Source organism: Thalia democratica, chromosome 2 (genome assembly GCF_965202585.1).
Source record: "Thalia democratica chromosome 2, ktThaDemo2.hap1.1, whole genome shotgun sequence".
NCBI classification, from domain to species: Eukaryota; Metazoa; Chordata; class Thaliacea; order Salpida; family Salpidae; genus Thalia; species Thalia democratica.
This window is the reverse complement of record NC_139166.1, coordinates 20609521-20632916: the sequence shown is the minus strand read 5'-3', so window position 1 is coordinate 20632916 and position 23396 is coordinate 20609521. Positions and strand designations below refer to the sequence as shown.

The window sequence follows — 23396 nt, the reverse complement described above, 5'->3', positions numbered from 1 at the left end:
CAGTCTACCGAGGGCTTGTGGTATGATGATCGAACTGGTATGATCAACCCTTTTGTTAAACTTGAGCATATAAACTCACAGCATACGAAAGCCCAGGCTTCTGCTCTGCAGACTTTCGCCGATGTTTTTGTAGAATAGTATTAATATTTTTTTCTTTTAAATGTTTGCCAATTAAATTAGTTATTTAATATGTGTGTAATGATCTCTCACCTTGACTTCTTCGAAGTACGCAGTATTGAGCCGGCACCGCTGGAAGTCCTTGCCCTGGTTGAACGACCTTATCCAATCAGAACTGTGCGCTCGGAACACGTGACTCCTGGGCAGCATCGTTCCGCTTGAGTTGTTGATGATGTCGGGGGGGCAGGTGGGCGACCAGGAGGGAAACAAGTTCATCTTGATGCACTTTTCCACGTCCTTGACAACAAGAATGTAAGTTAGATATATATATAGTGTGTATTAAAGATTTTATAAAAAGTGCTCGACGTTTTAAATTGGAGCTAAGTGTTTATCTAATTATAGAAAAACAACAGTTTAGACAGCTGTTTCGTACATGAAATATAAAGTTTTATGTACTCCTCAGGAAGCTACAGTTTATTACAATAGTAAACAGAAATTTAGATTTTGAAATTTTTTATAACAATTGTGACGTAGTAATGGTACGTTTATTACCATTACCAATGGTACGTATAGTTTATTGTACGATTAGCTGAATTTGAAATGATACGCAGAAAATGTTAATTTATGCTTTTTAGGAAAGTTTAGAAAGGTGTTAATTTATGCTTTGTAGGAAAGTTTAAAAATTTTACATTTCATGTGTGAAACAGCTGTATAAATTATAGTTTTTATATGATTTGATAAATATATATATGTATATATATATAAAATAAGGTTGTTGTTATTTAAACTTAAACACCTTCTACTGAGCCACACTTGAAGGGCTTTTAAACAATTTATTAGAAAAATAAGATTTAAAAATACTGGTACACGTGTTTCATAAGACTAGACGCCTTAATCTTCAGCCAGCTTAACACACTATATATATATATATAGTGTGTATTAAAGATTTTATAAAAAGTTCTGGTCGATAGTGCTCGACGTGTTAAATTGGAGCTAAATATTTATCTAGTTATATAAAAACAACAATTTAGACAGCTGTTTTGTACATGAAATATAAAACTTCATGTACTCCTCAGTAAGTTACAAATTATTACAATAGTAAACAGAAATTTAGATTTTGAAGATTTTTATAATAATCGTGACGTAGTAATGGTACATTTTATTGTACAGTTAGCTGAATTTGAAAACTACGCTGTAGTTGTTAATTTATGCATTTAGGAAAATTTGGAAAATATTATTTTAGAAAGATGTTTTATCTCTCTGTGAGTATAGTGTGAATATATGTATATACACTATACAGATAATAAAATAACGATTAATGATTTTTTTTCTCTGATTCCGTTTTGGATAGTTTATTTGAAAACGCAAATAAAAAGTAGTATATATGTTGCTTCGGGTAATTGGTTTCTGTTTAACTTGTTTATTTCTTTACTAAAGATTTGATTGTTGGGTTTTAGTTCAAACAGCTGATGATTGTATGAAAAAGCTGCATGAAAGATATGTACTTTTTTTTTAATTTTAAACAAACTATATATATGTATATATATATATATATATATACATAATAAGGTTAATATTCAAACTTGAACACTTTCTACTGAGCCTACTTAAAGGGCTTTTAAATAATTTATTGAAATGATGATTTTAAAAATAATGGAACATATGTTTCATAAAGAGTTACATTGTTCAATATCATATAACTTACCACTTTTTTAAACTAAGAGAGTACATATATGAACTAGTTATAGTTTAAGTTACTCTGCTAATTATAAAACTATAAAAAAGTTTTAAGGAAAAATTTCACACCTAAAAACTTTTATTTTCTGTGGTTAAAACTGTTAGGTTTAAAAGATTAAATTTATGTAACACAACATCTTACTTAACCAGTAAAACTAATTCCTTTTCTCTAAGGTTCAATGTACGAAAATCAATAGTCTCAAGCAAACAAGTTAATTACAACTATTCTTTTCTAAGAAATTAAAACAAAAAGTAGTTTTATGAACAAATTGAAAATGTTTGTTTTATAAGGAGTGATTTACTACTTGGGTGTAAACATATAATAACAACAGAAATTTTTGATACTTAATGTTTAAACACACACCATTTTAATACTTAAATGACATAAGTTAACGAGCCTAAAATATTTTTATCTTTTATTAAATATCGATTTAGCTACATGAAGTTAAACCAATTTTTGAAAGTTTAAAGTCGTTTTTTTGAAAGGTCTACAAAAAATAGTAGTTAACTATTATAGCATAATTCAAAACTCAGAGAGCTTAGTGCAAGAGATAAAAAAAACTAAAATAAACCTGCTGATACAATTGAATACTAAAATAAAAATAACTATGATGCTAATTTTACAATCAATATTTATTTTCATCAGGTAAAATTACGAAACACTAAAACAACAAACATTAAACAGGAGTTTTTGTTTTCTACGAAATATAGCATTACTTTAATATCAATTTTTTCAATACACCTAAAGCTTTACAGCATGTTTAGGATTTACGTAATTTCGTGAGTTTTTTAAACTTGTTAGCTAATAGAAGCTTAAAAAAAAGTTCAGTCTTTAAGGAACCCTACTACTAAAAAGTAAAAACACAATAGAGCTTATCTTTGAGAAAAATAGAGTTTAAAAATAATCTTGTTTTAGCAAGCATTTTCTTAAATAAAATTAATTTTGATCTATTTAACATATTGATACAATATTTTAATTTCAAGTCTGTGAAGTTTTCAAAATTACTGAGGCGTATAAGGTGTAAGATAGAATAGCGTGAAAATGAGATTAATCACTTTTAAATTAAAACTTTTCATCATCTAAAACTGAGATACGTGTAAAATTTTTGTGTTACACCAACTTCTTGATATTTATTCCAAAATAGTTATTTAAAACATTCTTACAAACAGGTGTAAATTTTTATAAAAAGGACATGCAAAATTTCTTTGACGTCAATGGTAGATATAAATCTTTTTAACTGTAAACAAAAACGCTTTGTTGTACTACTTATAAAGTATTCTTTTTTGCAAACACTGAAAAACCATTTATCTTTTTCCTGTGTAGGTTACTTTTTATATCATTATTATTTGTTTTTTCTAAACTACTTCGGTAAATTTTTAAAAACAAAAATAATATACTACTTAATGTTCCTAGACTTAATTATCATAAAAAATTATGTACAATAGTTCAATTATGACTGAAAGTTTTATATTTATTTTCATGTAAAAATTACAAAGTTTAGAAAAACAATAAAAGTAAACTACTTTAAAAACAATTTTATCAATAATTATATATTTATTAACAAAAAAAAAAATTACAAGTTTGATTTGATTGTAATTAGAAGTATACATTGTGCGCTTTCAAGCTTGTAAAGTATTCTATCTATTTATTACGTTTGAAAATTATATAGACGACTATTTGTTTTTGTCCTAAAAAAGCATTTGTTTTTTAATCTTTTTATTTTAAAAGAATTTTTTTTAGAGTGTGCCATAGTTACCCTTAAAATCTAATCTTAGTATAGAAACTTTATAAGATACTTTTTTCAAAAATAACTAAACAAAATGTTATTTTATTAAGCTTTTAAGATTAAAGCTAAGACTACTTTTCTGATACACCGATATTTTTTCTACATACGTCTTTTTAAAGGTTATATGTCAACATTTGTTTACATTTGGAATAAATTTTGTTTCATAAAAAAAAAAGTTCTTCAAAAAATTACATCCTAATAGTAAACAAAAGCAAAAACAGAACTTTAAGAAAATTTATAAAACTTCTTTAAAATTTATGCTTGAAAAAATGTTTTAAGTATACATTTTTTGTTTAAGTTACTTTTTTTATAAAAACAAACTTAAATGAGGCATACAAAAACTTAAAACGCACTAATTTAAAATTTATAGCGTAAAAACTAAATAAATCTTAGAACAGATGAAAAAAAATTAATGAAAGTCTACATTTTTGACAGTATAAAAACTTTTTTTTCATATTGTACAGCAAAACGTTATATATTTATAATTAATAGAGTTTTTAAGAGATTAAACTTAAATTTGCGCTTAGATAATGAATAAAAAACATTTTAATATTTTCATTATCTACAAAACTTAAAACTCAACATTTTTTCAATGTGATCACCTTTTAAATTAAAACAACATTTTCATCGTTCTTAACAAAAACATTCTTTAATTTTAATAATGTTTTGTGTTAACAGCTTTCACTACTTTTAGCTTTTTGTTGGACTCATTTTCATGACATTTTTATTAAAAATTTCTATTGTTCTATGCCACAAAACTTTCTAAAGCTTTTCTGACTTTTTAATGAACTAGTAATATGTTTGAAATCAAAACATAAGTCTAGCATAATACACGTCTTTAAAAAAGACATAGTTTTTTGTCTCAGATTGTGTTTATTTTGTCTGTTCTCTTTAAATTGTGTTTATTTAAATCAAAACATTTCGTTTAAATTGTAACTCATTATGGAAGAAATTAGAATGTACAAAATCAGATTTTGCAACAATCTCTTCAATTGCGCATCATATCTATAAACTAAAACCATTGAAATTTGCCATTGAAACTCTAGTAAAAAAAAGTTCAATTGATTATTATTTACTCAAAAAGTATTATCAAAACAAATATTTAATTAAGTTTCATATTTAATTCAATTAATTTTTAAAAACTTTTAAACAAAAAACTGAACAAGTTAAAGTTTACGATCTGTGAAAAGGGAAGTAAGCCATTTAAAAAACTGAATAAAAACATTCAACAAAATTTGTTCTTGTGCAATAGAAACATAAAAACAAACAAATAGTAGACTTTTGATCGCCTAATCAAGGCGACACATTTTCTTCGAGTAAGCTTAAGCTATTCTCGAAGTATCAAAATGTTGCGTGTTTTGCAAACAAACGAGCTGTTTTATCACATTGCAATTTAGTCATACTAGCATCATTTGTGTTGTTATCATGCTCACAATAAAATGTTTCAAAAGTAAAATCTAATTCGTCTCCTTATAGCTGCTGCATAAATTTCGAACTTTATATTGCTAAACATAAAGCAAAATACAAGTTTAATAAATTTTATACAGAATTCATTTAGAAACTAACGGGATCGTTGGGGGGGAGGATGTGCTTGAACCTGATGTGGGGCAGGAAGGCGCTCATTTCGATTTTCAGCTGGTGGCTGTAGTGCTGCAGCACGAATTCCCGCTGCTGCTGCACCGTCTGCCGGTGGAACACAGCGCCCTTGTTTTCTGTTAAGTTGTTCTGTTATTCGCTTACATAGATGCAGCTATAAAGCTGTATTGTAAATTTAGGTAAAACTAATTGAATCTGAGCCAATCAGACAGTTACTAGGTTTCACCGCTGAACGGATTGTCAAACATGGATTCTGTATTGATAAAAGAAAAGACAAACTGCTCATAAATTAACAGAAATTTAATTAAATTTGTAAAAATATACATACAATTGAAAACTATTGAACAAAACAATTGTTAAAATGCCAAATGTCGGATACATTGCCAACTACGCATAGCAATAGAGTTTTATGAAAAAGTTAGAAGGTATTTAGGTCTAATTGGTAAAATTAATTGAAGCTAAGATGCAGAACTTTATGTATGCTTATTTAATATTAGCATAATAAAACGTTTTACAATGTTTATTATAACATGGTGCTTTTGTGCTCTGATGAAAATTTTCCGATCAAAAGTAAAACATTATGCATGGACTCAGTGAATACTAACAACTGTTGCAAAAAATCATCGCTTTTTCATAAAAACAATTTGCTAAACCGTAAGTTGAAAGTTCGAAAGCGCTATAAAATTTTTCATATGACTTTAAAGCGGCTACGGTTTGTTTGTAAAATTGATAAAATTTAGTTGTGGGTTAAAGGGTATTCAAACTACACAAATAAAACATTTACCAATCAAAAAACACATTTACCATGTTTTTCTATTAAAAAAAATTAATTACAGTTGTTTATTCTCATACCCTGAGGTACTTACTGTGGTTTTAAATCTTAGACTGTATATTTTACACACATTAATCAATTAACTTTTACTAGTTTACTAAAGCAACAAAACAAAGTTCACAATTTTATCAGAGTATCTTTAATTAAGATTTTTATTTATCTTTTGATCAAAAGTATACAAAACATTTTTGAAGTTTAGTAACATTTTTTTTAATAATACAGTGTACATGTGTTGGTACAGCTACTACCTGTTAACTGTTTACTAGTTAAAAAACAGAATAAACTTGTTACACTAATTAAAAAACAGTAAGTGTTAATGAAAAATACAAAAACTTGTTGACTTAAATACAACAAACATGAAAACTATCTTTAACTAATTTAATACAGTATTATATATTTCAATTTTATTTGTACAAAATAAAAATTAGCTAAAACCTAATTTATCATAAAAAAGTCAAAAAATCATCAGAAACTTTTAATAAAACCAGTACTTCAAGTAAAAATATATTGTAAATAACTGAACATTAAACCAACTACATAAAATTATATTATAAATATAACCAAAACTTAAACTAACTATATTAAAAATATAACCATTGTTGAAGCAAAATAAACATGAAACAATTTAAAAAAAGTTAGCTTAAAAATAAACTCAAAAACCTCAAAAATACCAAGCAAATTACTAATGTTGGGACGCTTTAACCACCACCAAAAATTTTTAAATGGTCAAATCAATCAATTAGTTTAATGTTAGACCTTTGATCAAAACAAAATCTATATACTTCTTTAACAACTAACAACATCGCCCTTAAAGGGCAAAATAATTTAGTATAAAAAACTAGAAAAGTTATATAAATTACCAAGCGATTACACTAGCAAACCAAACAACAGTTTAACAAAATGGAAATCTCTAAATTAAACATCCTTTACTACTGGTTTCGGACTTTCAGACGCGCAACTAATTTTAAGTCAATCAAAAATATTATACACCAGTGGCGTATCGTGGTATTTTGGTAAAGGGGTGCGCCAGTGTCCCTCCCCACGCTACGCCCCTGTTACACACAAACATTTATTTGGTGACCTCGGGTTCACAACTGAACGCAAACCAATAGAACAAACGCAACTAACTGACGGAGGGGCCCTCGGGGGCGCACATGTGCAGCACCCTCTGCTCGCAATACCTCAGCACCAGCCGCATCACCACCAGCTCGTTCAAGTCCAAGTAGTCGCTCCTTATGACGTCACACAGGTCGGACGGCGACATGTCGCTGATGACGTCGTCGTCGCAGTGGTACAGCTGCGCGACGTCACAATTCGTTAGATTTTTGGTTATTAGTTTTCAATTGTACAAATATACCAGTTAATGATAATATTAATAATATTATTGTTAATAATATTATTTTTTAATTGTACACTAAATAATATGTGGACGTTGTTTATTATATGTAAATTATACCAGAAACTTTTGCATATCGATAAAAATTACAGATTAAATTACATTCAAGTGAGAAGCTATTTGCATAGTTTATACTCGAGTTATGATTCAAAACTTTTGCTTAATTTTATAACTTAAAAATGAATACTTTGGTAAGGTTCATAAAAAGAATAACTACTTGTTTATAATTTCATAAATGTTCAAAATCTGCTGTTTTATAACTTTTTATGTTTTAAAACATTTTTTATTGCTATTAAGAAGCTTAAAATATTATAATCGTCGTATCGAAGTGATAATTTTACAAAAAAAAAAAAGGTTTATGTAATTTATGTTCAATCTTTCTTAACAATATTTTCATTTCATTCTCATTTAAGCTAAAACTTAAAAGCTCAAAGTTAGTTGTAGTCTATTAGTGATGTTTATGGCAAGCTTTAAAAAAAAAAGCTATTAACAAACTATATTTTATCACTTAAAACTCATAAAATACGTAAAATCCATTTTTAAGTAGATGAATCATGTTTTTGTTTTTATATTTACACACTTGTTAAACAGTTTGTATAAAGTTTTACACAGTTTATTACCACTTAGTTTTATATAAAGCAGTAAATTTAATGATGAGTAAATAAAAAGGCTCATCAACAAATACCTGTTTATAAGTAGGTTAAAATAACTTTATATAATAAATGTAAAAAAATTACAAAAAAAAAAAAATTAACAACATATGAAAATCTGTCCGGTAATATATCAACGTTTTACATTAGAGATCTATTACAAAAACCTTATTTAAAGAAATATATCAAAAATTAATAAAGAGTGACGCCATTGCTTAAATTCTAATTAACAACATCACAAGTAAAAAACGCTGGGTCAAAAACTGTTTTAAACTACTAAAAATAATGAGAAACTATTTTTAAAAATTTTGACGCTAAGCATGTTTTATTTTAAAAATTACACTGGTTCAATTTTAAACCAATGTTTTAATACCTTTGTTTATAAAACGATTGTTTAATATCCGAGCACTGTTATGTATGCTAAAATTATCTAAGAATATATAAGCAAGGTTGCCAAATGTTTTTGGTAAATTTTCTCCAGGTTCTCAGAATTTCCTTCAGGTTTTTTAAAGTACACCTTTTTGGGTCTATTTTTAGTTTAAAGTTAAGTTTAGGTAAGAAACTGTGTTAAATAGTATGAAAACATTTAAAAGATACTTTAAAGCTACTTTAAATGTGTTTTTTAATAAAAAAAACTTTGATGATGACAAAAATTGTTTATTTTTATAAGTTGTTTATTCTTATGATAGATTTTTTGAGTCAAATCGAAATTTTACTACCTAACATGTTAAAATTTTTCGAAATTCCTCAAAATTAAGGTTTTTTAGTCTAAATTTTCAAATTCCAGGTCTTTCCAGGTTTTTTGGCAACCCTGTATAACCGAGTCAAAAGTACATTGGAAACTAAAATATTCTTTTTATAAAAGCAGTTGTGAATTAATTATATCAAATACTTATAAAAGTCAAAAATTATAAAAAAAATAAAAATATTCCTCATAATTTAAAACAACAAAAAAAATTGTCACACACATCATCACAATCACACAACATCTATCCTAGTATTTTATAATTATTTTTTTAAAAACTTTTTTAACAACAAACAAACATACATCGAACAAATTTTCGGTGATGAACTTCATGATCTGCCTTCTCAGCCACACGCTACCGTGGGGCTTCGATGACCATATAAGGAGTTGGTTCAAGCACCTCGTGGTCATCATCTCCCACAGGATGTCCTCACAACCTGGTAAAGTTTTTTAATACGATATTTTCAGGTCTAAAACAAGACACACAGTATGCCAGAGTATAAAGTTAAATAATATACTTACTTTTTTCAGAATAAAATATCGTTAGCAATTCAACTACCAATCGGTAACAATTTATGATTAATTAAATATTTTCATATTTAAAGTTCAAAGGTCTTAAAGTACTATAACACATAAAATTTTTTGTTTTCAATTTTGATTTAAAATTTCATTTTTTAGATAAAAAATTCAAAATAAAAAATACGATTTAACAATGTAACATTCTAGTTTTTTCATTACGAAGTCATTAATAAAAAAAATTTGAAAACGTATAACACAACAAACTAAATGACAAAGTATTACATTTATTTAACAGTATTTTTGATTGCCTGGTAAATCTTAATTTATTTACAAAAAAAATATTCACCCACAGAAAAAAAAAAACTGATGTATTATCTTTAGAATAAAATAAGTAAAAACGGTCAAGTAAACCTCGACAGTTTTTAAAGTAAAAGGCCAAAATTTATTATCAGAACAAAAGTATTTTATTGCCATAACATATACAACACTATGTATTAAAAACAAGCAGAAACCTTGTGCGAGCGCGGGAAACTCGATGAAGAGCGCGATCTGATACAGCTTCATTATTTCCAGGATGTTGACCAGGCAGTAGTCATCGTCCAATACGTGATAATCCGATTCATCGAGCAGCGTTATGTCGATCTGTTGAAAATTTTTGTTTAAACATTCTTTTTTTTAATATTTTTTTTATGCAAATGAAAAACTCGTCGTAGATATATTTGACACTTGCTTATTTTAATGTTTGTGTTTTTTTTTTGTTCAACTTTTATACTTTTGCTTCTTATAACATTTGTGCTATAAGATGATTTCGAGATAAAACTGACTGGTATAATTTTATTACTAAAATTGACATTCAACCTTTAATTTTTCAATACAAACCTGACAAGTTATAAATCAATTATCAAATATATTTTCTCTGATATCGTCTTAAAATGTGTGTAATTTCATTAAAACAAAAGATGAATTATTTTTTGCATACTCTATATTTCGTATTACTCTTTTTATAGTTTTTAATTTAATGATATTCGCATATTTTTAAGTGTTAAATTCGCCTGTCATTGAATTGTCAACTAAATTATTTCTACTTTTCGTTATAATATATTCGTTTTTAGTATACTTTTCTTCAGTTTTTAAGTGATTATGAAAAAGTTGAGAAGTTCTATTTGAATAATATTTTTTTTATAAGCACTAACGAAGTCTTTGACCGAAACTGAGTTTGCATTAAAAAATCTTGAAAGAATTAATTCAAAGCTGAGAATTAGTAATTTCTAATAAACCTTTTTTTTTCTTTTTTGGTTTTTGAAATTTAAACTTACGACTGTTTATAAAATAAATATTAATTTAATTAAGAAACAGTTTCAATAGATCTTAAACACCACGTTTGTAAATTACTTGTTTAAAAAATATTTAAACTTTATTTGTTTCATTGTGAATGCACACTTGAACTCGATGAAAGCTTTAAATTAATTCGTGAAATTTCAAATAAATTATTAATCTTAAACCATTCATCATGAATAAACCGTTTGAAAAGCTGTTTGGAAAGTTTTTTTTATTCTAGAAGCAACAAAACCTTATGCTGAATTGAGCAGTTTATTGGAAATACCATGAGTCAACAGGACTTGTATTGATTTTAAAACATTTAAAACATAAAAAAGCTTTTGCCTTAGAATAAAAACTCGTTTGGAATATCAGCTAGACGTTGCTATTGAAGTTAAGCTTGTCTGAGTATACAGGTAGTTTTTATTTTTTTAAGGTAGGTAAAATTTTTACTTTAGAGTGAATTCTATTTTTTGCAATTGTAATGTTCTTTAGAACTTTATTTTTAAAATAAAAAATGTTGTTGTAAACTTATAAAATAACCCTTATAACTTTTTTTTAGGATAGCTCAGTCTAATAAATACTGCTGAAAAATATTTTAATACATTTTGTTGTTTTAGTTTACTTTGTTTTTTTAATTATTTATAACATCAAGTTATACTATAAATAAGCTCAGTTGCCCATGTACAAATATATTACTAAAAATTTGATATACTAAAGAATGTTTTAGTTTTCTAAATTTAAAAAACAAAAACTGTGAAGTTTACTTTAAAATCTATAGAACTGCTGACAAAAAGTTAAAAGTAAAAAACAAAAAAAAAATTAAAACATTTAAGTCTAATGGCTAACTTATTGATACAGATATATAACTTTTTTTTATAAAATAAGTACCAAAATGAAGTAAGTTTACTAACTTCACAACTAACTTAATATTTCATTAGCTTTATTGTATAACCTTATATTACGGAATATATTATTAATGCTAAAAAGAGTTCGTTTTAGTGGTTAAGTATAAATAAAACATAAATTTGAATTATTCTTTATTGACTGCTTTTTAAAATAACCAAACAAAAATGCTAAATTTTACAAAATATCTAATTAAGTTAACATTAAAAAATAAAAGTATTTAACTACTTATTTAAAGTTTTCGAAAAAATTTTTGTAGGCTTATATGAAAATTTTAAAAACTAAATTTAACTATTTACTTTACTGTCTGACACTATTAAAAACTATAAAGCTAAACCCCAAAAACTAAAAATACAATATGAATTAATCTAACGACGTTTTGAAATTATCGCAATCATTAGTTACAGAACAATCCGAAATTCTAACAAAATAATTATCAAGACAACACGTCGATTTCCAAACCACCTTTTAATCAATAGCGCGAACTCAACCAGCTCCATAATTCTCAAGGAAGCTAACAAACTAACCGGTATTAACTATCGAGCATGTGATCACTAAATCCCATTGATTTTCAACTAGCAAACAAAAACTTTAATACAACATTGTGTGGTTGGTGTAACAAACATCTAAGGATTTGCGAATTTATTATTGTTATTCATTCAGACCATACAGCTAGAATCGCAAAAACACTGAAAGGTAACGAGAAAATCGATAAGTCGCGTGAATTTAAGCGGATTTAAATGTAGATGCGTGCTTCCTTTTGGTTGTGGTGTAAAATGCAAACTAATTTATCCTTTTGTGTGGCTCTTGTGGATTCTTTTTTGCAAGTCTAGCAGTATGGTAGATAAGACCACAAATTAACCTAGGTTCGAACTGTTTTTACAGAACGGCCGGCATAAAGTTTTAATTTAAAATTTATTACAATTCAAAGTAGACTTATTGTTTATGTAATCAATGACACTTAACCTGTTAAATAATTTTTTTTTAACTTGTAATATGTTTTGGTGTGATTAGATTTATTTTTAAAAGTTAAATATGTATGTTTGGAACACTTTAACAACTAACAATTAGTGATTCGGTATAAAAACAAACCTGATCTTTGTACATGCAGTTCAGCACGATATTCATGTATCTGGCGGGAATCACTTTCGAATCTAGCGCCAGTTTGATATTCGATCGGCCTGCACTTTTTGCCTGAAAGTAATTGATACTATTACAAATATTTAGCTTCAAAGAGTTTCGTTATAGAACAATGTTTCGCTATACTAGAGTTCATCAGTTATAGATTTGTTGTAATTATCTCCTTCAACTTTTAAGAACTCTAATTGTCATTTTAAACAATAGTTAACATAACTTCTAACTACATCGGAAATAAACAAACGCTTTAAATAAAATACATGAAGAGTAATATTAAGATTTGTATTGATTCTTTTTGTTACCATATCTACTTTTCTTTAAAAAAATTTAATCTTACTTAGATAACTAACTAGTTGTCAAATATTAGCTGATAAAATAATGTGTTGGTATTTTCAAGAGGAAGTACGAAATTTATTTATTTTAAGATATAATTATTTCTATCATAACTTGGAACTGTTTTTTTTTAAATATTTCACCTAAAAGTATCGATTATTCCGTGTTAAAATGCAAATTGCAGGCAACACTTTTGAAGCATGATTAATTTATTTTGGTGGCAACCTCGCGTTAGTGTAATATTGGAAATTTGTCATTGATTTTCAACGTTAAAAGGTTAAAAGAAAATAGGTTTTTTTAAACTGATTTATACCTCAAAAAATACAGATTATTTTTTAAATCAAGTATCATAAAATAGAAAATAAGACAGTTTTGAGAATGATATTAGTTTTAAATGTTTGTCTGTATATTTTGATTATTAACTACATTTTGACTCATGTAACATAAAAGAGTAAGAAGACCATAAAAATTGATTTAGGATTTACTTTTTATACTACATCACTGATAAGTTTTATTTATAAAACTTAGCAACTTTTTATTCAACATTAAGACAAAAACTGGCAAAGTGCAAAAACTAAAATTGTAGTGTTTTAATTTAAATGTTTCTAACTAATCTTGAAAAAAAAAACAGAATTAAATTTTCGTAGCTTATGACTTAATTACTGAAAATAAAACAAGTTGGAATATTAACTTTTGCAGAATTATAATTTATTGTATTTTTATTCTCATGATCCATTATCGACTTTAATGTAATAAATCTGCCTGTTATAAAGAAGAAGCAAAAAAAAAAAAAAACTAGCTTTAAAATCCCAAAAGAATATCTATAAAGTTTTAAAAACATTATTAAGCTCAATTTAATATTAACCAGGAAACAAATATCGATTTTTATTAAAAATTTAGTTAAATTATAATGAAATTTGTTAAACTTCTTTAACCTCTAACTTTTTTAAATTATATATATATAATTATGATAAGTCAAATGTAGCAAACTCTTTATATATACAAATTAAACAAAATTATTTTATTATTTAAATTAAGTAGCTTCAAAAAATCTTCTCACTAATAATCACAAAATACAATTTTTTTAACTTATTGAAAACTTTTTTACTTTGAAAACAAATATAAACAATAGCTCCTACATAGAACATTAACTTTTTTAAAAATTCACTTACAATAAAAAATATATATATGAATGAAACTTGAACACTTTAATATAACTTTTAAATATTTTGTTTAAAAAACACAAACTTACTTTGATAAGAAACTTTTTGTTTTCCATTTTAGATGTCTTATTTTTTAACTAATATTTAATTAGCTAATAAATAAACTTTAATTATTTTACTCACTTTTAATAGTTTTCTTAGAAACGGGGACCTAGCAGCCAGTACAAATTTGTGGCACGAAATAGTATTTCCCTCCTTGCAGCTTCGTTCCATCGACCTGAAAAGTTCAGTGGAAATTTAATAACAATGTTTTAAAAGATTACTGCTGAATGCTCTACGACATTTTTCTTCTCTTAAAGTTATAGATTTAAAGGGAGACAAGATTGTATTTGCAGTTGTAATTATGTACAGAAAGCATTTGTTAGATTTGAAAATAAATTTTAAATTTAATTCAAGATAAGTTTGGTTACAGAAAAACATCTTTAAAAACTTAATTACTTTTATGAACACATAGAAAAAACTGGTAAATTTACTAAATGTTTCACGAAGTTATCTTTTAGTAAGTTGATTAAATAAAAGTATGCAATACTTAAAAATTAAGTAGTTTTTAAGTATATTATTATCATAAGTATAAGCTTAATATTCTATTCGCATATTGTAGCAGTTAAAACTTAAGCATCGCGTTACAGCCAATAAAAAACAAGTTATACCCTCAGACAGGTATTAAATTTTCAATTTTTTGAAAGTATTGATTTAATGTTTAAACAAAACTCTATTTAGTATATAATTTTCGACATTATGTTGTAATTTTATAAACGTGTGACGTACAAAGCTATCCAGTGTTGGTAATTTTATTTTTACCTGTATTACGAAAGTTTAGTATGAAGCAGAAAAATTTAGAAGGTTTAACAAAGTACTTTAAGACAAAATTTTATTAAGAATTTCAACGATTTTTCATAACTGGTTTTGATCAATTAGTGACCTTTTTTTGTCATAAAAAACACGAAAAATGTAAGCTAGAAAGAAAAAATAATAAGAAATAACAATAAAAATTCATATTTATTGCTACTCGAAAACTGCTAAAACTTTTATAGTTAACATATTATTTCTGATAAAAATGACAGAACTTAATGTTACTCTTTTTGATATATAAATCAAATACTTACGAATTCGTATTATTAGTGTGGTACTTTCTCGTCGAGTCTACGAAATCCAATTGCAAATCTGTGTTCTTCTTTTTATTGAACAGCAGAGACATTTGTTTGTAAAAATTAACTTCATTTTTGCTTTTGTTTCTGTTATAAAATTGAAAAACTATAAGTAAAAACATTTATAGGAAAAAAACTTAACTTTTAGGAAAACCTTGAAAACTATTTTTGTTATCATCTACACAAAATAAAAACAACAAAGTTATAAATTTACAAAAAAAAAATTGTAAAAAGTTACAATTTTTCAGGAAGTTACAGTGAATTACATCATACTAAACTTTAGATTTAAATGCAGTCTTTTATTATGGTAAAAGCCTAATAAATGGTTCAACAAGTCTTTTTTAAGGAATTAAATATTTTGCGCGTAAAAAGCTTATGTCAGATTAAGATTTAACAAAAGTGGGGATTAAATAAAGCGTATGTTAAATCATAGGTTACAAAACAAACCTTTGTGTTTTTCAACGAAAATTTATTTAGTTTTTTCAATTATTATAAAATTTAGAAATTGCATAATTTCTTATTCTACAAAGTCTATAACCAATATAACGTAAAATTTGTAATTCAGTAATAAACAATTTTAAACTGTTTTGAAATAATTAAATTCATGCAGTAAATTAAACTTTGCTTTTCATCACAAGAAACCTTTTAGTAATTTTTCTTAGTCTGTCTTAATTTAATTTTACACTTTTTCGTAGAGTTCTGCTTTAAACAGTTCACCGTCACTTGTATATATATATATATATATATATATATATGAAGAAGTTTACAAAAAAAAAATTGACTTAAAATGTTCACAAAATTCCTATCAAAATTTATTTAAATACTCGAGTTTGATTGAACTTAGTGTATGTAAAAGTCATAAAACAAAAAAAAAGGAGACAAACAAAAAGTTTATAAACAAACAAAATTCCAATGTTTTTGTAGCCTCTAATAAAATTTATCAAGTTCAAGAATAAACAAACAAACTGTAAATTTAATTAAGACTTTTTTTTACTTTTTTAAACTACTGTCAATTCATGCATTTATTTTTACATATCTTAATACTTTGACAGACAAGTACATCTGTCGGAAGATTTTTTCAACTCAACATTTAAAAACAAGCTTGTCATAAATCAAACAAACGTTATTCAACTATTTTATTTATTTCAAGTTCACGGTTAAGCAAACATTTTTCTCATTTCTTTTTACAAAGAGCTTTTTGTTGATCAAACAAAACGAATTTTTGCGACAACTTGTAAACAAATATGTGATTTCGCGGCCTGATAACAATACACTGTTCTGAGGCCGAACTTTTTTGTAAAATTCCAAAAATTTATTATGTCATGATTACTTATCTAGTTTTTTCTAAAGTTTTGTATTAGAAAAAAAACTAAACATTTTAAAATTGATTCTGTAAAAATTCTACAGACTACAGTTAAGACACAAATATTTCAAGAACACTTGTTTTATGTACTTTGAAATGTTTTATCAAACTTTATGAAAATTATGTGCTTTTAGCCTCTTTTGCAAGTAAGTATTTATTTTAACTTACAAGAATATCATTACAACTTAAGTAAATCACTTATTCTAAGTACCATAACTTTTAAACCAACAAAAACTTGTTAAACATAATTTTTTTTATAATTAAAGATTAACCCAAAGAAAATTCCCGTAAACAGATATTAGTATAACTGTAAATTATTTGGAAGTAAAAAATAATCGTAATTACTTTATACTTATCTTTTAATATAAAGAATAATTCATTAGGTCATTACTTAATTGAAATGTTTTATAGTCTACTAAGTATTTTTACTGTATGTTAGTATAAGATCGATACAAATATAGATATAATACAAAGCATTTAATTAAAATTAACTTATTGACTTCTAGTTGAACTCAAAAAAGTTAATTAAATCGCTTAACAGTTAATGTGTAGTAATCAAATTTAAAACAAGCACAAAAACAAGTATGAATATCAAACTAGTTTCATTTATTTTCATTTTATATTTCAAAACTTGTCTTAAGACTTAAATAAAATATAATTTAAACGTGTATAGTGAAAAAAGTTATAAAACATATTAGTACATTACAGTCTACTTCAAGCTATTTATCAAACTCATTACAACTAGTAATTATTCCTAATTTATAACCATTTTGCATACTAAAGTTCAAATATATAGCTCAGGAGATTTATGAAAGTTTAGGCTGCTTTTTTGTTACAAACAAAAAATACAAAATCTTAAAACAAAACATTCTTATTTTTGCTAATGGAATGTCCTTTAATTAACGTCTTTTAATCAAAAGAATTCCATGCAAATGATTTATTAAGTTCCAAAATAAGAAAATTTAATCGATTAAATAAATGTTATGCCTTTTTTCATTAACAAAGGTGGCTTACACCATTCATCAAACTGTTTTTCAATAAAGATGAATCAGCACACTATTTAAAGTATCAATTTTTTACGCGCTATGAGCAAATTTTAAAGATAACCATATAAGTTGAAAACGCATACTAATTAATCATGATATAGTTGCAATAAAAGTTGGTGCGGAAAACATTCCAAATGGTACTTAAAACAGTCAACGACTTTAATGTATTACACTTGTTGTTTTAAGTGGTTTATTTAATCCTTAAAATTGTACATAACTCTTGTACAAGTTTAATTCAAATCATAAAAACTAAGGCTTAAGCTTATTTTATAGAATCTAAAACACAGCAAAAAATTATTATGTTTAAAAACAAAAAGCATTTTTACCTGTCAGCAAACAAATCCCTTCTTGTCAAGCTTCTAACTTTCATTTTGTTTGAAAACTCTTTTTCACAAGGTTCTGGGGGTAGACCGTGCTGAAAAAAATAAGAAAAAAGTAAAATGACTGTTTTATTTGTTTGATTGCGGATGACATTTAATATCTAGGTAGTTTTTAATCAGCAAAATGTGTTTAATAATTTTTTTAGACACTATTTCTTTGCTTTGTAAAAATTTCAATTAGTTAAGTGAATTTATTTCTTTAGTCAAAATTAGATCAATTTAAACCCCATTCGCAAGTTTTGAAAAACAATGTTAATGTTCAAGTAAAAACAGTTTTGATTTTATACTCTTTGTATTTTAACCCAGTACCTTTAGTACAAAATATTTGTTTGAGTTATTCATTTTGCTTTTTATATTAAAGAACTAATTTTAAATAGTTTGCATTTTTGATATAGAAAAACATATTTTAAAATAATTTAAGAACAACTTATGGGTTTCAATTTCTGGAACTTCCAAAAAAGTTTAAAACAGTAAACAAAAAATAAACACCAGAGCAAATGTTTGTACTACAAAACGTTTCAAGTAGCCGCCGCAAGTTCAAACCGCGCTGAAACGAAAACCGCGAACTCTGCTGACCACGCGGCAGCTATTTAGTGGCACGACTTACACAAACCGCACTGACTAATTTAAGTTTAATATTAACAAGCAGTGGTGAATCTGCATGCAATTAGGTAGTTGACCTCGGCACCGTTGGAATGTTCGACTCTTGTGCGCGTGCATTTTGATTTAGTTGCTTGTTTACGCTTGAGTTGGTTTTAACTTTAGTCAAAGAAAGTGGCTCTTTTTGAAGTTGAATTGTAATTTGAAAGTTGCAAACTCGACGTTATTAGAGTAATTTTGTAGTATTTAAAATTTTGTAATATTTTTTAATATTATTTTGTTTAATTTTTAGTAAACAAAAACTGTTTGAGTACACCTTCAGGAATTTTAAGATATTTTGGTAAATTGTCCTTTTTTTTTGTTCAAAATAAATTGTCTTTAACTTTTCAAAGTCAATAATGGAAACCCAATTGTCTTAATTTTTATTTTATTTTATGTGACTTTCGAGAATATAAAAAATTTAATAATTATAAAAATTATAATCATATTTAAAATACACATGTTTATTATCAACAAACAGGTGATTTTAATTCAGTTATGAGCCTTAACTATAAATAATTTTGAGTTTTGTAAGTCAACAAATTTAAAAATTCAAAAATCTTTTAGTTTCAAATTCTTATTTAAATTTTACTACTACTATGCATGAGTTTCAATTAAATTTTCAGCTTCATATTCAAGATATTGATGTCAATTTTGAATAAAAAACTGAAATATTGGTATGTATAAAAGTGCTTAAAAATTACATAATCAATTTTGCTAATTTCATAGTAATTGTTTACTAATGAGTCTAAAAATAATTAATTTTACATTGTATCATTGAAACTATCGAATTAAAATCGTTAGAAAAAGATTATTACATAAAATATATTTTGAAATCTTATTACTATTAATCATTATTTTATTTTTATAGTATTTATTTTTTGTTCTATAACTTGTTAAATACATCTTAAAGTTTTGTTTGCAAAACATTTAAAACAAAAATATTGATAACTAAATCTATATTTAGAAAAAATACTCTGAAAAAAATTTGACATACAAGTTTCATGAGTCACTAATGATAAATCACCTTGAAATGATTTAAATTGCTTTGTGAAAATCCTTTAGTATATTTTAAAATTTTACACATTTTAAGTAAATAATTAAAATTGAGTTTACTTTGTTTCTATTGTGGTTATCAAATCTTGTTTTTGAAAATAAAAACAATTAATTTTAAACTAATATAAAACACAGATAAAGTTGTAAAACATAACTTTATTTATGGTTATATAAAATTAACTTTTGTAAACGAATTTTAAAAATTTGAAAAACCAATGTGGTTTACTAAAAAAGCTTACACAGATTTGATCAATTTAAAGTCAATTTAAACCAAAACAACAATTAATCATCAAATATGTTAAAATTACATACGTAAAAGTTATAAAAGAACTATATACCTCAAACATTAGTGGCTTAGCAGTGTCATCTGAAAACAAAGAATTGAAGCTTTTAGTGAAATTTTCAAAAAAAGATCCGTAAAAGCTTTTGGATTCTTCAATGAAAAGACACTGTAAATCTTCAATGAGTGAATTTTTCTTACCTCTTGCATAATTTGCCTGTTAGTTAGTTTGATTAAGTTGAAACTTCTTAAAAAGATACTTAAAAGTCACTTTTAAAAATTTATTGAAATTGAGTTAAGAAATAGGTATAAAAAGTAGCAAAGTATTCTACACATCTAATTAAATATAAAATTAATACACTCAAAATTTGGTTTAAAAGTACTATGAGTTAGTTTTTTTTGCTTTAAACTTTTAAAGGGTTGCACATAAGTTCTCTGTAAGTTTTCTTAAGGTTATTAAAAGAAAATATTCTTGTTAATTTTTAGTTTTAAATAAGATTTAAGGTAAAAAAACTGTCTTAAATTGTACAAAACCATTGAAAAGATACTGTGAAGCTACTTAAATTGTATTTTTTATAAATAAAATTTTAAATGATAAAAAAAAAATATTTATATAATTTTTTAGATTTTTTGTATCTAGTATAAATTTCATAACTTTTCATGTTAAAATAGCTTAAAATTTAAGGTTTCAAAATGTTTTTTGTTTGGAATTACAGGTTTTATCAAAATTTATAAAACTTCAGGTTTTTCCGTTTTTTTTTTTTTGCCTAAAATGTCAAACTCCAGGTTTTTCCAGGACTTCAGGTTTTATGATAACCCTGTATTTATTTTGTTCACAGCAGCAGCTATAAATCTGTGTAGTGTGTACTAAAAGTTAAATAATTTACAAATTAAAGATATGACTACATTTAACTTTTTTTTCAAATAATACTTCAAAACATGATTAACCAATATTTTAGTAACTATTTTTTTAAAGAAATAAGTATAAACAGTAGTAGATTACATTTCTATAAATATTTTGAGATAGATACCTAACTTTAAACTGAATTAGTAAACAACAAAAAAAGTTAAATAAAATATTCAATGTTAAAAACAAAGAGCAAACCAAAAATTTAAACATACTTTGTTTGAAAGTATTTTTAGAGCTGAAAGAATTTCATAGTGGGTTTGTAAAGCTTCTAAATCTGATTTGGTCCAAGATTTTACAAGATATCTAAACTGAAGAATGGTTGATTTTTTTCTGAAAAGAGTTTTGTAACATTTTATTTCTGCACCAAATAAAGTAACTTAAATTTCAGTTATACTATTTTTGCAGAAAGAATTATCACTTATAACCTTAAATCAAAATTTCATTTGTATTAAACATTTTATTAAAAGTAATTTAGTGAGCTAGATAATATATTTTAAAAAATTATAAAAAAAGGCCACATATATTCTAAATAATCTAATAATTTTTTTAATCATGCTTTAATAGATTTATAAGTTGTTTTATTAAATCAAATATATACAAAACAAGCAGAAGTTAACACATATCATTTTGATAATATTTAAAATATACACAGCAAAAGTTTTGTTTTACTGAGAAAACTACTGTTTGATATTTTCAGCTTAGAAAAAATAAATTTCTACATACAATTTCAATCTATAAATTATAATTTATTATTTGATAATTTTTAAATTCTGCACTGCAAAAATCTTGTTTTACTGAGAAAACTACAGGTTGATTGTTTTAACTTAAAAAGCTAAAAATTTAACACACTATTTTAATCTCTATTTTTACCCCACAGTAATACTTTAAATGAGTAAGTTACACCACAGCACAAGTAACAATTTAAGTAGAATACATTAGTGGTTTTATTTTATAACACACACTTTAAGATATTCAAATACTTTATTGCTCTACAATCTTTCAACCTAAAAATACTATCAAGCAATAAAACACTAACTTAAATAAAAATAAACCTTTGAGGCATAGGGGGTAAACACCTTTTTTTTTGAAATTTGATCTTATTTTATATAGTTTTTACTAAGCTACAAGATGCTTTTTACAGACTAAATAAATTCAAAATAGTTTTTAAGATATAGCTGCTCAAAGTCGGAGGCAACAATAGGATCCTTATGGGAGTCTAACTAAAACAGCTAATGACTAGAAATCACTAAAAATCTATCTCCTCCTATGTTTTTTGAGGTAACTACTTCAAATTTTCAGGAAATGTTCCTTGATATATTTAGAAATTTTTTAACTTATTGTTGCATCCAACTTTGACCGGTTATATCTCAAAAATTATTTTGAATTTTAAAATATGTAAAAAGCATCTTGTAGCTTAGTAAGAACTATTTAAATTAAGATCAAATTTCAAAAAAAAAAGTGTTTACTCCCCCCCCCCCCCTTGTGCCCTTAAAGTTTATGTATGTTTTATACCTGCTTTCAGTCAGCAAATTTAAACTAGCATCTATTTTCTATTAAAGCTGTTCCAGTCAGATATTCACATTTTAACACTTATAATACTCATTTATGAAATCTAGTAAATAATACCTTATAAAATAAATATGTTTTCAATTTAAACACTTTTTCTGTATGTACAGTCCATAGACAAAGCATTGGCTAAAACAAAGTATAAAATTTTAGTTTTAAGAAAAAAACAATGAACATACTTTTCCTTCTTATTTGACAGCTTGAGTTTCTTTTTCAGCATTGCTAACTTCTGACTGTTGGCAACCCTTCCAATGCTTTGTTGAAAAGTGTTTCTGACCCTGGAAAATCTGTCAGACCTACTGTTGGTGGCAGAATCGCTCATGATTGTTTGTTGACGCTTGACAGGACTTAAAGCATGCTTAAAATTATCTGCAGTATTTTGATTTAATTTAATTAGTCTAATGTAAAAAAATAGATTAACTTTAAATCAGTTTGTAATTAAAAATTTAAAGTATTTTAACAAAAGTTAATTATTGTATTTTTGAAAAAAAAAATTGAAAATAATAATACTGATTTATTCCTAATAAAGTTTAATGAGTGCATATAAAAAAAAATAAACATAATCTATCTTTGGTGAGATGTGAAAAGTAAAAACAATAACTCTGTTGTACTGCACACTTTCTAGATTTCAAAATCTTAGATTAACTGAAAACTAATTTACTATATGAAATATTCATATAAAAATAAAACTAAGTTTGATTTGAGTTATTTGT

At 25.4% G+C, this 23396-nt stretch overlaps 1 protein-coding gene across 1 annotated transcript in view; it reads right to left on the bottom strand.

The window, feature by feature from the left end:
* Positions 1-23045, bottom strand: part of LOC145849988 (BTB/POZ domain-containing protein 7-like) — a 34495-nt gene extending 11450 nt beyond the window's left edge. The window contains exons 1-12 of the mRNA XM_082955116.1: positions 22863-23045; positions 21330-21447; positions 20266-20424; positions 18179-18267; positions 15402-15530; positions 14419-14512; positions 12695-12796; positions 9892-10021; positions 9164-9297; positions 7198-7366; positions 5208-5353; positions 211-414 (exon numbers count right to left, since the gene is read on the bottom strand). Of these exons, the coding sequence (XP_082811242.1) occupies positions 211-414; positions 5208-5353; positions 7198-7366; positions 9164-9297; positions 9892-10021; positions 12695-12796; positions 14419-14512; positions 15402-15530; positions 18179-18267; positions 20266-20424; positions 21330-21447; positions 22863-23005 (1617 nt within the window). The 5' untranslated portion in view covers positions 23006-23045. The remainder of the gene's footprint in view (positions 1-210; positions 415-5207; positions 5354-7197; positions 7367-9163; positions 9298-9891; positions 10022-12694; positions 12797-14418; positions 14513-15401; positions 15531-18178; positions 18268-20265; positions 20425-21329; positions 21448-22862) is intronic.
* Between the last annotated feature and the right edge of the window lie 351 nt (positions 23046-23396).